Source organism: Ammodytes marinus, assembly GCF_949987685.1.
Source record: "Ammodytes marinus genome assembly, chromosome: 4".
NCBI lineage: Eukaryota > Metazoa > Chordata > Actinopteri > Uranoscopiformes > Ammodytidae > Ammodytes > Ammodytes marinus.
In genome coordinates this window covers 26,130,196-26,147,659 of record NC_137233.1, presented here as the reverse complement: position 1 = coordinate 26,147,659, position 17,464 = coordinate 26,130,196, and the positions used below count along the sequence as shown (strand labels likewise).

The window sequence follows — 17,464 nt, the reverse complement described above, 5'->3', positions numbered from 1 at the left end:
CCTACTATAATGTTACAGGTGGCGTTACCAGGGAATTATATTTGGCATCATCTAACCAGTCTACGTGGCAGGCTTAAAGGGACAGCTCACCACATCACCATTTAGTTTTAGCAGTCGCTCTACCTGTGTTGTGTTGCTCAAACAGGAGTTTCACGTCAGGCTGGTTTAAAACTCATTCATAGCAGAATACATTATGCCCAGACTCTGCTGAGGTGTTCCACTTAAAACTCACGTGAAGGGCTGGGCTGTCAGTCCTGATATGCATCACATCACTGACTCAATCAAAGGCCGTATTGTCTGCACACACCCCACCCAAGAACTGCCCAAAGAGACATACACTCTGGTCAAAGGTGAGGTAAAGCCACAGTGCTATGACTGGAATTGCACTTTGCCTCTTGTGCAAATGACATGACAACAATGGGAGTGAAGGGCTTCGTACTTCTTCCACTCTTGCAGTTTGTTGAATATGTGGTGCAAACAAATTCCCAGGTCTGTTAGATAAAAGGTATGGTGTTTAGAAAGACAACACCCAGGCCTCGAGCTTTGACAAATCCATTAGTCATGTGTTCTGTAGAAAACACTCCCTGGTACTCTTTTTACCTAAATACTTTTTATATTTGCTCCCACCCACACGGTTTTGTTTCATTCAATCATGATGACCCCCCCACCCCATTTGCCACTGATAACAGTCCTTCATTGGCTCTGTCAGTGACTGTGATTGATTCATAGTTGACATTATTACACTGGTAGCCAAATGCTAAAACGTGTAACGTGGGCTGGTGTAAGTGAAGGTTATGGTTGGGTAGCAGCAGCTCCGGGTAAGCAGAAGGACTTGGCAAGCAACATGTGTGTTTCTTCATACACATTGTTGGATAATATTGAACGTTTTCAGCTCTGTCTAATTTCGCAAGGAAGATAGCTGTTGTAGCTGTATTATTAAACTCAAGTTCAGCCTCTCCCTTCATTCTCATGGGTAATTAGGCCGATAGCGTGATTGCACAAGCTGTCCTTTATTGCTGTGTGTGTACATAAGAAGTGTGTACCTAAGTGTGTGTGTGTGTGTGTGTGTGTGTGTGTTTGTGTGTGTGTGCTCAAGTTATGGACATTACCTAAAATCTGGGTGTGTGCTCGTTCAGTATTCAACTTAAAAAACACATCTACCCCTGCTGGTATATATTCATGTGTTTATGTTTGTGTGTGTCTATGTAATGCCTCGTTTCCACCGAGTAGAGCGGGTCGGATCGGAGCGGCTCAGAGCGGGACAGCTCACTTTTAAGAATCTCGGTGTTGTTTCCACCGCCGACCCTACCCTTACTGGTAGGGCGGGGTTTAGGCTGGACTGCGATAGCCGACGCCAGAATGTGGGTCAAACTATCGGGCTGTGGGAACAACTGTGGTCAAGCCAGCGGTCTCTTGTTTTTGCTTGGTCAAACCAGCCGCTTCTTTATTTATTCCCCCCGTGTTGTGAGCACAGAGACGGCTCGGTGCAACTGATAGAGACAGTGAGCGAACAGCACTGGCTGCGGCAGCTACGTGACATCGTAGCAGTGGGACACAGTGTAGCCAACTGATTCATTTAATGACGAGGAAAAACACCACACAATAAACAGTGCCGCGCTCACATTTTCGCCAAAACTCTCTTCACTCTAGCCGAGGTGACTACAAACGGCGGAGATGATTCAAACCAGCCGCTTCTTTATGTATTCCCCCCGTGTTGTTGTGAGCGTGTATTTTACTACTATCTATGGCGTAAACACACAGAGACCGCTCGGCGCAACTCATAGAGACAGTGAGCGAACAGTGCTGGCTGCAGCAGCTACGTGACTATGGGACACAGTGTAACCAACTGATTAATTTATTGACGAGAAAAAACACCACACAATAAACAGAGCTGTGCTCACATTTTCGCCAAAACACAAGACTCTCTTCACTCTTGCCGAGATCTACACATGGCGGAAATGATTCTTTCGACCAATCAAATGACGGCAGTGTGTAGCTCCGCCTTCTCATGCATTTTCGGCCCGCTTTCAGGCCGCTAGTACCCCTACGGAGGAGTACTGAGATCGGGAGCGGCTCAGAGCGGTTAGGTGCGCTTAAACCGTACCCTACCCAACTTTTGGCAAATGAAAAGCCAAACTACCCGGACCGAACCGCTCCGACCCGACCCGCTCTACTCGGTGGAAACGAGGCATTAGTATAGATGTATGCGTGTGTGTGTGTGTGTGTGTGTGTGTGTGTGTGTGTGTGTGTGCGTGTGTGTGTGTGTGTGTGTGTGTGTGTGTGTGTCTGTACTCTAGCAGTATCTGTTTCCCTGAGAAGCTGCTCAGATGTGGCCCTTCATCAGGTGGGAGTCAGTCCACGGTCGGCCCACTTCCCTTTATAGCCCAGTAGAGAGTTACGTCCCCGGCCTCTTGTGCTTCCACATCTCAGCTTCACCCTCCCTTCTCTTCCCCTCCTTTCTCCTGCCTCTGCTCCCCAGACACGCCCCCCTTTGGCCCCTCTGCCCTCCCTCCTCTCCTCCCCCTCTCTCTCTCTCTCTCTCCCTCCCCCTCTCTCTCCCGTTCCCTTCCCCGTGTGACCGAAACATGCTGCAAGCCAGACAGACAGACTAGGCACAGGCTATCCGACGTACGCACACACATACGAGCGCACTCGGAGGCACTTTTGAGCCAAACATGGGCCAGATACTGAGCTGGATCCGTGGCCCTCGGGACAGCCAGACCCTGCAGGATGTGGCCGTGGAGGAGCAGGTGTGTGTGTGTGTGTGTGTGTGTGTGTGTGTGTGTATGTGTGTGTGTGCTTGTGCCACAGTACAGTTTGTGCTGAGCAACTAATCCAAAAGTATCCACGTGTGTTTTGTTTTGTCACTGTCCGTCTGGCATGCAGTTATACACGTACATGTTTTAATAATGCTGATGTTGTTCTGTTAGTTCTGTTTGTCTGCTTTCTACCGTATGTTGAGCAAAAGGACTTATAAGGGAAACGCACATAAGGAGGAAAACTGTCTTGGCTCCAATTCAAGTCGACCCCTCTCTCTCTCTCTCTCTCTCTCTCTCACTCTCTCTGCTGGAATGCGAGACTCTCAGTCAGTCTGTGCGTGTTCACTCATCGACTTTGTGTTTGGGTAGTAGTGAGATATTAAACCGAGGCTGGGACAGAGGCCTGCATTGTTTACTGCCAGTTGCTACAAGCACCAAACAGTTGACAAGTAAAGTGGATGGGTTCCTGTAAGTGCTGGGTTGTTTCAAATGAGATATTTTGATTTCACAAAGAAGGCTGTACGTTTTAGCAGTTTATCAGGACAGGAGTTTTTCAGGTCTCGCCCAAATAGCATTCTGCTGTGATAATGTCCGTGCAGCAACAGATCACGCAATCTGAAAGGGTGTGTAGCTGGAATATATAAAGAGTTTTTTTGTTTTGTTTTTTACTTAACTTAAACATTGCATGTACGGTATATAGGTCATACCCTGTAGCCTCACTGCTATTATCTTATGTTACATGTCCACATGCCTGGCAGAGGGCGTCTGCGTGGATATATGACAGCTCTACATTGGCTGTCCTGTTGTCAATGCTTTGTTATCAGGGCTGTGTTTGCTCTGAGTCACTTTATGTGTTAAAGGTGAAATAGCAAACTTGTCCTGGGAGGGGAAGTGCACAGAGATAAGCCTTCAGATAGATTCTTAGTGGAAGATTTTTCTGTTGTTGTCTTTGTTGTGTTCTGGGTCCAAAGAATCCCAGTTCTGGGCTGCAGCAGTCCGCCTCCCCCACAACACGCTGTCGTCCAGCAGCACAATCACTAGACTGACAGGAAACAATCACTGGGAAAACATTTCTTGAGCGACGAACATGCATTACTACCAGAACAAAGTCTATGGCCATAAAGATAATGGTAGAATGTTGTTTAAACTAGCACACCTTTTACGTGGAGTGGATGTTGTACACGTTTGTTTGCTTGACAGCTATTTCACCACACAAAGTAACAATACAACAGTGTAAAATGTCTTCATTACAAGTTAAAAATTTGCATTTATAAGTTACTAAAGAGCTGACAGGCTAAAGTAAACAACCAGTTGGTGAACATGGCGTAGCATTTAGCAGCTAAAGGGCCTGATATTTTCTTCAGGAGTTGGTGGTCAGAAACACGATAATATCAACCCTGTTTATTGCTAAGGATATGTCTGCATTTTTTTCTGTCCCAAGTCATCAATAATTGATAAGTTATTGCACATTGAAGTACATAAGTACTGTCAAAAATGTAATTAAGTGTTTATGGTTGCAGCTGAGGTTTAAATTCTAACTACCTTAAATATTGTAAGGACTTGACAGGAATTGTTTGTAAGATGTCAATCATTATTATTGTCTTAAATAGACGTTGTGATGTAAAAACCACAATATTTGTCCGTGAATCAAGGAGAACTATAAGTATAAATCAGTGTTACGTGGAAATACTCAAGTAAAGTACCTCTAAATCCTACTGGTGCACCGTGCTTGAGTGGCTGTATGACACATTTTGTTTTTATTGTATCCGCTTAAAGCACAAAGTTAGGCTTCAGTGCAGACGCCCGCTGACTTGACTCCCTTGACCAAATGAAAGTTTGTATCACGTGACATCTCATCATAAGGGGTCCAGATACTACTGCAGGTCAAATGTCAACGCTTTAATCCCATCTGCTATTTAGAGCCAACTTACTTACAAAGTTTCTGAATGTGAGCAAACAATTATTATTTTTTGAAATAGTCTCAAGGCCTGATGTAATCAACTGTATGCTGAGATGCTTCAGCACGTGGCTCGCTGAAATCATCCCTCGGGCCGTTGTTTGTGCCAGAAAGAGAGGGAGAGCACACACATACACAGACATTTCTGTTGACACATGTCCTGCACAGCTTAATATCATCCTTCCATTTCCTGGTAAATAAATGTTTTGAAATGTTGTTGTGTATCCCGTCGCCCCGTCGCCCCACCCCCCCCCCCCCTCCCCTCTCTCTCCTAGCATCCATGGGGGACTTGTCAGATTTCCCACTCCCCTGTCAGTTTGGCTTGAGTTGGCTACTGATCCCAATGTTGCTCTCGCGTCTGGTATATAAGGAAAACAACTGTGGGAGAGTTTCCAGGCCTCTGGGCTATCCTGAGAATGGGCTTCAGCCAGGCGTTCATGAACTTTTGCTCGGCTGTCACTTAACATCTGCCATGCTTGAGGAAAAGCTGCTGCTAGTGGCCACATGATGTTTGTCCCAACAAGTTAAAGCTGTACTATGTAAGATTTCATCATTTTAAATGAAACTCCCTGTGACTCCCTCTTTAAACACTATTTGGAGTCGCTACTGTCTGTCACCTACATTCAACCAGGAAGTGACGTGACATCGGAAATGTATGACTAGTGACCAAAATCCTGTTTGGATAAATATTAAAAATATTCTCAGAGCACAAACCACGGTGGATTTTGTTGAGGTTTTGCTTTAAAGGTGAGATAGTTTAGTAGCCCGATGCTTACCAGAAAACTGATATGTGATATAATAATTCAGATTCTTGGTATTGCTCCACATAAGGACTTGAAATTGGATGATGACATGTTTGCAAGCGTGTGATGATTATGGGCTAATTTTCAACATCGCTGACAAGTCCCATCTGTACCTTTTTATTTTAGGGCAGCTCTTGTGCTCTATATTTGCACATCATACCGCCAGCATACCCTGCTGTAATACAAGGTAAACCGTTTCAGGCCTATTTATTCTGCGCATGGAAGACTTAGGCCTTAACCAATACTGACAGTAAACACAGTAGGTAAGTACAGAAAGCTGCCAATTTTCCTGTGTGGATTTCTAGTGTGGGATGACGTGTTGGGGGTCAAAGAACCAGGGGGAAATTACAGTGCTAAATTTAGAAGATGGTACGCTGACGTGCAACCAGGCAAAAAGACGTCCATAGGTTACTGTACTGTAAGTGTGGGGGGATATGAATGCGAGAACCAGAGAGAGAGAGTTTCACATGCACATTATTTGTATTTTTTTCACATAAGTACAAATGTAAACCATTTTGAGTGTATTCATCCTTGTCACTATTGACGTTATCCTTGCTTATCATGGCCACGATAAGAAGGATAATGTTTGATTTAGGTTTTTAGCTCTGTGGATGCAAGCAGTGCTGTTTAACAACCAAATCTCACATTGATTTCCATGCATCTCATCAGCACTTGAATGCATCACAGGTCAACGGTGGTTCAGACTTATAGGATGGAGACTTCAGAAAACAAATAAACACATTGATTCACTGCAATGAAATCTCTAGCTCGAGCAACTATCAAGTCTCAACCAGTTCTACAGGCTGAGACAATAGAAAAAACACTGCGCTCCAATGGTCAACATTGATCAATCGAGTAATATATGGCAAAAGTGCTAAACTGACATTAAAATACATTGTTTATGTTATGCCATATGGAACTTGGGTTTGGAAACATCCCTTATGTACATTTTAATATTTTGGTAAATCGATGTAGAGCAAGGTTGAGAGGAGATTGTTCACTCATCTCCATTATGTACAGAAGTGGAAATGTTTGTATTGCATTTCAAAAACTATAACAAAATACTTAATCTGATTTTTCTGTCTCCTTCTGTGTGGGCATATCCCAGTCAGCGAGCCCATAACAGGCATTGAGTTCACTGTTAGAAACGAGCGCATCTTCAGTTGTTTCTGCACAGTCAGCATTCCATGATGACTAAAGGCTTTCCATTTGCAGAATTGATAAGCTTCCTGTTTATAACAAGTTCCCATTGAGTAGAAAGATTCCTTCTGGCAGCTACCGTTTGTGATCGGACAAGAACGGATTCAAACACTCTCTTATGACCTCATGAAATGTTTTGCAAAACATGTTCCATCCCTATACAATGTCAAATGGGTAACACTTAACAATAAGGGTACATTAAATGACTGTTAATTAATGCTTAGCTAATTCTTATCAAGCATTAACTAACTGTAATTGCTTGGTTAGTAACAGTAAGTGTATGCTTGGTTAAGCATTAACTATGCTTTGTTAACTTATGCTTAGTTAAACATTAAATAAGCATAACAGTTAGTTAATACTTAGTTTATGCTTATTAAACATTAAATCAGAAGTTATCAATGACTTATTAATGCTTAATAAATGCTTATCAAGCGTTAACTAACGGTCAATTAATGTACCCTTATTGTAAAGTGTTACCGTGCATTGTATTTCACAGTGATCCTTTCCCCACACACAAGTGTAAAACATCAGTCCTGTGTTTTGAAACATGAAATATGATACCTCACTCCTTTCCGGCAAGCCTGTTCTGATTGGTCAATCCCTCTGGTTTGGGTGGATCTGTGTGTTCAGCTGTAGTTCATAAGTCGCCAACAAAGATAAGTGTTACCAGGGGTTACCACCAAGTAAGGCGTTTAGTTCCCATATGAGAATGTCTCACAGAAGCCTTCCTGCATTCTTTCTCACAGACACACATGAACACTCACAGAGACAAAAGACACAAAAGCAGAGGGCAGGCTCTGTTGTGTTCAGAGTCGGCGGTGGCAAAGCTGTCAGAGAAGATTTATTTTGAAAGGTCCAAAAGCAGACGCACACATATTATATCGGCTAGGCGAGATGTCAGGGCTGTGATTGCGCAACAAGTTGGGGAGATTTGTGGTTAGGCCTGCTTGTCCTTTTTTGAAGATATTTTTAGACAAATAGAATGAGCTCGCTAGGAATTCCAAAATACCGGAAATACATCTGCCAATGCCATGTTAATTTCTGATCTCTGTGTGTCTCTATTCAGTGAGATAACCCTTTGTGCTTTGATCATCTGCTTGCATTGGCTGGTGATTAAGAAAGTCTATTCATGTTCACATCACATATGTCTCATAGGTCCTTCAGTCCATTGTGGCGTAGTATGAAAGTAAATAGCGTGTCAGTCTGTATCATGCTAAATTCTCTGAAACATACAGAGCAGATAACACCAAACAACACTGATATGTTTTGTACTTTTCTGCTTTAAGAAACAGAAAATCTATAGCGGAGGCCAGTTTATCAATCATTGCTGAACTCTTTTTGTTCAGAAATAACAGATTGTTCCTTTGCTCTGCATTCGTTCATGGGGAATTGCAGTGTTTTAGTGAGGAGGCCAAACAAATACTGCACCCATACAGTACATGCCCGTCATTCAGCCAAGAACAACAGGCCGACAGACACAGTGGCCCTACACAGCAGCTTCAAATGACACTCATACAATCCTTCATTCATTTCCATCTGAGTGCTATGGGGATTTTGAGACACAGGGAGGTGCTGTTCTTGAAAGCCCTGCCCTTTTTACACGTTTGGATGGGGGAGTGCCTTATCCGAGAAGGAGCTGTGTGTGTGTGTGTGTGTGCGTGTGGATATCACGCCGTGTGTGTGTGTGTGCGTGTGTGTGTCAGTGTGTGTGTCTTAGGGAAATCATTACACTGCCACACTTTTCTTAACATTCCTACATCCATTCTTATTGGCTGCTGTCCAGCTGTTTCCTGTCTGTCCCTTTGTCCAGAGGCCTTGAAGGCCAGAGAGAGAAAAACATGTCTGAACTTGTGTTCTTGATTACATTGTTTTCTCTCTATTCCTTCCAACTGTGTGTGTCTCTCCATGATTCAAAGTCTATTCTTTTCTCTCGGTTCAGGGCCGGCTTTGGGTGTGGTTTGGACTACATGTGATGTGTCCTCCCCCTCCCTCCCTCCCTTCCTTCTAACACACACACACACACACACACACACACACACACACACACACACACACACACACACACACACACACACACACACACTGCGCTCTGTCTCTGTTGTTTGAGTAGCTTTGCAGTCTAGATTCCAAAGCAGTGACTCTGTCAGACACACCCAGACTGTGCTGAACAGCACTACTGCAGCAAATCCCCTTCTGCTTTCATCATTCAACTCTGCAATTTCTCTTCCTGTGAATGTATACATCTCGATGAGGGCCAACGTGCCTATTATCAGACTGCAACATCCGTCCACACAGAGCCAGCCGTGACCAAGCCCCAAAGTTTACCCCCCCAAGTTGACTTATTTATTTTTCCTGGCCAGCAGTGAGAAGTGGGCGGGCCCTATTTGTCAGACTGTCCAATCTTACGGAGCCTGCTCTGCTGCCTTGTGGCTGAGGAGGTGGAGCCTAAAGCAGCACAGGCTTGTTGTGCCACTTCCAGGAGGGGGCGGAGCGACTAGCTTTTCACCGCTGGGTGGGGGTGTGTGGGTGTGTGTGTGTGTGTGTGTGTCTGTATGCCTTTTCTGTTTACATGTGTTTGTGTGTGTGCATGCGTGTGAATTTGACATACACTGTTGACTGAAGTGGGGATCTAAAAGGGTCAGCTAGCCTGAAGAGAGCGTCTTGGTAGTTTACACAGCAGAACACATAGAGGATACACACTCACAATCAAACCAATGGTACGTACCTGGCAAGTCCTTTCCCCTTCGTGCTCGCTCATATATAAGTGTGTGTGTTGTTGTCTGTGTGTAGAAAGGCTTCCTGTTTGACTGATACCTGTCAAATCATGTTTGCGGCTGTTTTGTGGCAGAGCTGTGGTGACGGTCAGACATTTAGAGGCCTGTTGTTAATATGTTGCCATTTGTTAGCAGCAGATTCACCATTTTGTGTTTGTGTGTGTGTGAGTGTGAGAGAGAAAGAGCAAGACAACTGACTGTGGTGATAAAGTGTGCTGCTTTTTGCCATGTGAAGTTCAGGAAAGTTCAGGCAGAGGTCTACAGATGACTGTGTTGCTATTATCGTTACCTTTATGGTCCCAGAGAGCATTTTACACCGAAGTAACCAACTAAAAGGGATCCAATTAAACAGTAAACAACCAGCTGTATGTGTATCCTAAAGGGAATACGGCAATTATGATCTCTTAAAATATCATCAGGGTCTGACAGAAACTCTTTAATGTGGCATTTGAACTAAGCATGGGGCTTAACATTTCCCATCGCAATTATCCAGGCCAAAATGATTTCAATTCACAATATTATCCCAATAATCATCAAACATATTCTAAAGATTCTTAAAATGGCTCTAAAACATACTGGCGTCACTTGACCTTACATTGCTAACATTTCTAGCATTCTCATTACATCACAGGTAGGACATTTCATTTGTGTGTGAAAAACAATTTTAAAAATTTATATTTTTTGTGGGTGATGCTATGGGCAAGCCGAGCCTTCAGCCCCGGTGTTGAAATTACTGGAAAAATGCCGCATCCTCCTTGAGGCAATTACAAATATTTAGAAAATCAATATAGGACTGTTTATTGGCGACACTAGACAACTTTTTCTAGTCACTTGCGAGGATATTCCCCACAATCTAAGAATTGGGAGTGTTATTTATCACAACTCGAGATAATTGTCTTATATCCATCCATCCTTACTTTGAACAAAGTCATCTGACAGTATCCAGACTCCTGTAGCTCCAGGGTTTGTTGCTCATTGCTGATGAAATGGTTGTCAGTGTGACTTTCTCCGGGGTCTCTCTGATTTGAATAAAGTGTATAAACAGCACAATGTTCTGTTACAGTTTCACATTACTCAGTGTACCCTGCTGTATTTTTGCTTTTTAAATCTTCCCTGCAGCACTTGTTTTCATCCTAATGCATATCTGCACTGAACCTTCAGTCAGACAACAGTTAGCTTCAGTGCTACTACTGCTCCACTTCTGCTGCACTGCCTTGTAACACTGACTGCCTCCACGAGTGACCACTAAGACAAGTTGCCAGTGCTACTTGGAAGGCGCAGCAGCAGCAGCAGCAGCTATAGTTAAGGAGCTGTCTCTCCAGCCATATTCACATGTGCGTGTCTGTGGTTTCTACGGGTGGGGCCACAGCATTATTCATCAGTTTTCATTGCAGCCAGGCGTAGGCTACAGCTATAATCGCTGTGATGGTTATGGCCTGGATTTACTGCATTGTTTCTTCACTTCTGACGGACAAAAAACTTTGTGAATTGCGTGAGTCATGCAGAGAGACCAGTCCTACATGGTCTGATGTCGAACGTATATGTGCAAGCATCGTACCCATTTTAAACAGGAAAAAGGCAAACCTCGAGCACAGCGACAGTTTCCGTCTGTGATGATGTGTCAAATTGAGAGAGCGCCAGTTTGAATGGAGCAATGGTTTCAGATGGCATTGTGATGTCGTCAACCACGCTTTAGAAACTTGTGTCTATTTTGGCTACACTCACTTGGGTATCAGCCGGCAGTGTGCCCTGGTCTCCCAGAATCTCCATGATGTTTGTTTCAGTGTTGTGTCAGTCAGTGTTGTCCTCACTGGTTACCATAGACACTTTTATATGTGGGTCTATCTGTGTGCAATGCATGCAGCATCTGTGAGTGCCATGTGTCCTACCATAGGAAATATGGTCAGGCACCGACCCAGTTCTATGTGCATACATGTTTGAGTTTATCTATTCAGTGTTATCACATGCATTAACTTCTTGGCCTAAACTGCACTGTCTGATTCACAGTCTATCTGTGAAGTTATAACGGACTCAATATGTCCCCCGCTAAAACAGAGGCCCGTCAGCTATCGGCGCCTTCCCGTACCCCAAGAAGATTTCTACCAGGTACAGTTGTATGAAATGTCTGCACGACTTTTGATTTCTCTGTGTGCAGGGGCTAGGCAGAATAACAGGAACACCTTGATACGGTTTAACATAGTCACATCACAATTTCCAAAAATTACTTCAATGTCAAATTGGCATAGTATTAAAAAAAAAAACATAACAGCCTCATTTAAGGGCAGCAATTGTTGCAGGGCGTTCATATAAGATTGTAAAAGGTGTTCCCGTTAACCACTGTTGGCTGCATGACAAAAGTATGTATACTTTGTACAAAACCATCAACCACTTTGGGCTAGCTTGCGTTCTCCTAGCTTCTGTTCCTCAGTGTTGTTCATAAAGAAATGTTCAAAAGTTCAATTTCAGGGTCATGCATGGTCAGTCAGTATCTACTGTTTTAGTGTGCTGACAAAATTAGACTACTGTACGTTTTGACAAAAAAATATTATTATTATTGTTTTCACTACTAAAGCTACAGTTAACATTACATTTTCATAACACAACTACCGAATAGTTAATACTCATCGGTAGGGCTGGTTATCATTTATTTTGTTTTGGCAAAGACTTAAATGTGTCCTTAAAATAATTTTTCGTAAAACATTGAGGACCCAAAGAAGCCATTTCATTTTTGTTGAGACGTGTTGCATTGCACTTATGTCATCTCTTTTTTTACATTCAAATGTTTTGTTTATTGAGGTCTAGAAGTTGCATGCTTGGTTGTGTTATCATTGTGTTACTTTGGCTCGTTTGTATCCCTTGAATTGAGGTATTAGATATACTTTTGGTATCTGTGCCTATATTTGGTGTTGGGTATTTTGTTGAAACAAGTTTAAATAATGCCCACCCTTAAGAACTCAAGGGTCATTTCTCAGCTTCCTGGGAAGAACAAAAACCAAAAACTTAGTCTAGTGGGTAAAGCATTATGTACACAAGCACCACTTGGATCCATTTTTAATCCTCCTTGAGGTCACCTTGTGCAACATATGCAAGGATGAAAGCATGTACATAAAGGCACACTTCATGAGGCGTGTGCCAAAAGCAGCTTGAAGTACCGTGCATGTAATGTTTGGAGTGTGTCGATGGTTGGACATTCTGTCAACTATAATCAGAGAACCATCAGGTGGCAGTGTGAGGAATGTAGGAAAGCTGTAGTTTGGAGTCAAATCATACACACAGGCCTGTAGAGAGTTTGGGTGGCTCTCAGGTGAGCACAGGTGAGAGAGTTAGGGTGACATAATAAAACCTCTGCTTTGGCTTTAATCATGCAACTGAAACGCAGACCTAAATAAGATGACATCACGTTTTTAAGTCAGTCCAGAGAACCGCCCTTTGTCATTTACTCTTTAGCCTGTTTATGTAGCCTATAATTGATTGTATGTTTTGTGACCTGAAACTGACAGCAGGAGTCATGTCATATAGTTCCCCTCCTACCGGTTATACAGTGCTCTCTCTCTTTATGGGGCTGTGAATGAAATAAGCAGCCTGTTTGTCTGCCTTTGTTTAGGATAGTATCTGGGTGGGTCACTCACTATATGCACTGCCTGACCTGTCTTTGTTAATGGTCAGGGCTGGTGGTGGACTTGTGAACTGGTTCTGATGTCAGACTGAACCTCAAGGGGAAACTATTTTGTTTGTGCATGGTTTCTAAACAGATGTCCTCCTGGATGGTTATCATGCGATTGCATGTGGAGGCTAAAATATATAGTTTTACATGTGTTTGTATGGCCGCTGATAAGTGAGCATAACTTATTGAATGTGTGTACGGGGATGAAAGCACAAAATGCAAATTCATATTGCCTTGAGGTCAGTAAGGTAGCACACATTGCCATGCTTCCAGTTCCATGGTTTTGGCCTTGCACTTTTGTTTGCTGCTCTCATGTGACTAAAAAGACAAATGAGTCATCAAATCATCCGGGTCAACCTTCTTTAATTTTAGCTGACACTCTTGGGACATGGTCTTTTGAGAGCAACCGGGTGAAAAGGGAAAGCATAGAGCACGGTAACAAAAAGGTAAAATCCAACATTGCAATGACCACAATACAAAAGAAATTGGAGGTACTTTTTCAGCGCAACTATAGGCTACATTATTTCAATGCTAAGACTGGGCATCAAACCTTAGTAGTGCTTTGGTAGCAACTGAAATGTTTGAAGTTTGTAATATTTTGTTATTGGAACAGTTTGACATTTCAAGAAATTATCTCATTAACTTGCTTGCCCTAAGTGAGATGGGAAGATCAATACCACTCCCATATTTGTATGGTAAATATAAAGTATACAGCCAGCTGCCGGTTATCTTAGCTTAGCTTTGCATGAAGAGAAAGAGAGAGGTAAAACACTTAGCCTGACTCCCTGTTAAATGTCTGCCGACCAGCCCTTCAGGGATCGTCACACTGTATCTCGATAGTGTCTTGTTTGTTGAATCCCCCCAAAAAACATCTTAGGTGGGAGCAGTAACTGCCAATCTCAACAGGTTGCCTGCATGGCAAAGACTTCTGGCAAAGAGTTTTCTGTCTCATAAAATATAAAGTTGTAATTTTTACACTCACTTTTTGTCTTTTTTTATTTTATTATTATTTTAATTTGTTTACTGCTTATGCTTTTATGGGTATATTGTTACCTTTCGACAGGGCGGCTAGCTGTTTCCCCGCTGTTTCCAGTCTATATGCTTAGCTGAGCTAAATTACCTAATTAACCAGCTGTGGCTTCATATTTGGAATTAGCATATTTTCATCAATGTTATTAAGCTTCTCATCAAACTCTCAGAAAAACAGCAGGAAGGAACATTTCAGCAGTGTGAGGTATTGAAAAAGTTGGCAGCATTTAAAACTTCAACGTGTCCAACATGGGCTTGATACTTTTCTCATAAATATATCTTACCCTAGCCAGTGGATTTCTGTTTCACGTGCAAACTCAACCTGCAAAAACACGTGCATCACCACCCAGCTAGCAGTACAACTGTGCTTCTTCTTTTTTTCAGTTTTCGTTTGGTAGCTTGGCAACAATCAATATTTACAGCAGTAATGGGAGTAACATGACTTCCCCTGTGGCAGGGGCATGCCCTGGCTGCTTGTTGTGACCTCACTTCCTCCCTTGTCCCACTTCCCCCATCATTCAACAGTCACTACAAATAATAATAAAGGTATTTCTGAACACAATAGGTCAAAAGAGAATACTATTGGACAGTTAAAGGGTATTTTCTTAAGTTGACTTATATTATTTTATATTTTACTTTATTTCAGTGTTCTCCACACTCCTTCTCTGACTAAATTCATCAGTCGAATAAAGTCTATAGGTACATAGTGAGACTTTCAAAGTAAATACTGAGGGTTGGATTCTTTTGTTGAAGCCAAGCTAGAGTAAATACTGGATGTGAATCCCATGTGCTAATAACTCTGTGCTGGGCTGTGACCTTATTTGTGTTAAATGTAACTCCATTGTGTGAGGCAATCACTTACAGCACTGAGCTGCCATCATTTATAAATCAGACGTCCCTGATTGCATATGGGTCAGAGTGATGCAATTCACAAAGAATGCACCCTGTCCCTCTGTGTCTCTCCCCTTCTCCTTGTTCACCTCTGTGTTTGCTTTCTCTCGCTGTAGTCACCTGGCTTTACCTTCCAGCTGGCCGGCTCAGTCTCACCATAACACATGATGCATAGCAGAGTTGACAGGTTAACTCACTCCGAGGCTTACAGTTGCTTAGAAGGGGGATATAATAATAATTCTTGGACATAGCGTTTTGTGCCACAGGACTCGTATCTTTCAGTAATATTTTTAACATATTTACATTGATAACACCATACACTAGCATGTTCAATATATTTCAGTATGTTTAACAGTATGGGCTGGGTACAGGCTCTGAACTATCTAAAACAGGGCTATTCAATTAGTTTTGAATGGGGGCCGGTTGGTGGAAATTATCCAAAATGAGGGGCCGGAAAAAAATGCCTAAAATTGATGAGCATCACATCAATAGCTACATATACTGTAAAACACTACAACGATATAGGAGTGCATATATTGTCTTTATTTTATCAAATAGAGTTCACCAGCTCATCAAAAATAATCCCTATTTGATTAACATAGGCTGCCTGTTGTTTAAGTGTTTAACAATCTTATCAGTTCAGGAAAACACAATAGGTTAACTCTTCAACAGCTTATCAAAATACATAGAAATAAATGTACTCTAAGTGCAACAGCTTGTCAAAATACAGGTAGGCCTAGGTTTACTAAGAGTGTAACAGCTTATCAAAAAACATAGAAATAAATGTAGGCAACTCAAGTGCAACACCTTACACTACAGTGTTTCCCCCCAAAAATGTGTTTGTCAAGGGGTCACTGTCCAGGGTCATGGGAGGCGCGGCGCACTGACTTTACAATTGTGCAATTTTGTTTGCTATGTGAAGGTACAAATTTTGTGCAAACATGCAGACAATACAAAGCAAAGTTCTACTGGTGCAATATTATGCAGACACACTAAATACAAATAATGGACCATACACTTACACTGCTGTACAATCGCGCGCACAAAGCTGCATACACAGAGCAGCTGATAGAGAAACGCTTGGAGACACGTGCACATTTATTTACTGCAGATCACGGCCTTTCGCGCAGTTATGACCATGCAAAAGCTCACATCGCGCGTGCTAGTACATTAATTGTGACCACTTAAAAACCACTTAAAAAAAAAAAAAAAAAGGGTCGGTCGGTAGTCAAGGCGGGGGCCAGTAAATATTCATTCGCGGGCCGGACCTGGCCCGCGGGCCGCCTATTGAATAGCCCTGATCTAAAACCTTGTTTGTTAAGTAAAACAAGCATTACAAGTAAAGTAATGTCCAATAACTGGCTTGGTAAGATGTGACTATACAACCACCATACAAAGCACTGGGCTGGATATTCAAACTAACTACATAGGCGTAGGCTTTGCCCTCTGTATTGACACCACCTGAAAGGACTTGGGAAGGGCTTCTCAATGCATCATGCATACTGGCCTCCACCCAGAGACTGCCTGCCTCAACACTATTGCATGGCTTCCAAAAGGAGTTTATTCAGCACATTCTTAAATGTTTTAGCTGCATTTCTTTAAGTCTTCCTCCGCTACAGGGAGGGTACTCTTGAGAGTCCTTTCTTTATGGTTCAAGGTTTCCTTTAATGCTACTTTATTGCTACCACGTGGACTTCTTGAATAGCTTAAAGTGACTACGAGGAACTTTAGTTACTGTTGATTGATTCTAGAGGAACCTTTGACAAAGGTGGTTGTGTTTTATCATACAAGCCCCTAACTAAGCAAGCACGCACCTGTGACGAGTGCATTTGTTTAGGAAGTCATTGAAAGAGAGGCCGTAGGATGCACCGTAATGAGGTAATGTATTAACAGTATGTGTGACTGATGTAAGATTAATAATGGATATATGACGATGGTTAAGCGAAGTAAACTTTTGATGTGGTACTGTTCGAGCAAGACAGGATATTCTGATCTGCCTGCGGTAAAACATTTTGTCTATATTCCCTGGCAATCAGACCCTAGCAAATGCGTTCAAAAAATCTATTCATGTGTATCAGTATAACATTATTACTATGACTACAAGTGGACCCATCTTTGTTGACACGATAAAGGTGTGAGCTGAAGTCATATTCCTGTTGATGAAGGGAGAGAGCCACTGTAATAACAGCCGTCACTGTGTTGATGTGCTGTCAAAATCTCTACAGGAGGGTGCAATGAGTTTCTGCTATTGACTCAGTCCAGTCACTCCATGTTATATTGCAAGTATGTTTTTTTGACTTGTCTTGTGTTCTTCTAGTCAAGAAACAATGAACATTTTGACTTAAAATCTTCTTTGACCTATTTCCTGGTTCTACTTTTTGCACCTG

General features: G+C 42.5%; 1 protein-coding gene across 14 annotated transcripts in view; it reads left to right on the top strand.

The window, feature by feature from the left end:
• Positions 1-17,464, top strand: part of cast (calpastatin) — a 39,762-nt gene that overhangs the window by 3,212 nt on the left and 19,086 nt on the right. For 6 of the 14 annotated variants that reach the window (XM_080027013.1, XM_080027022.1, XM_080027011.1 and 3 more), the window contains exon 1: positions 2,590-2,750. The exons of 4 other annotated variants lie outside the window; for them this stretch is intronic. In XM_080027013.1, the coding sequence (XP_079883139.1) occupies positions 2,676-2,750 (75 nt within the window). In that variant the 5' untranslated portion in view covers positions 2,590-2,675. Of the gene's footprint in view, positions 1-2,589; positions 2,751-9,268; positions 9,437-16,816; positions 16,956-17,464 lie in introns of those variants that run through there. 4 more of the 14 variants (XM_080027020.1, XM_080027012.1, XM_080027015.1 and 1 more) reach the window with 4 other exon arrangements.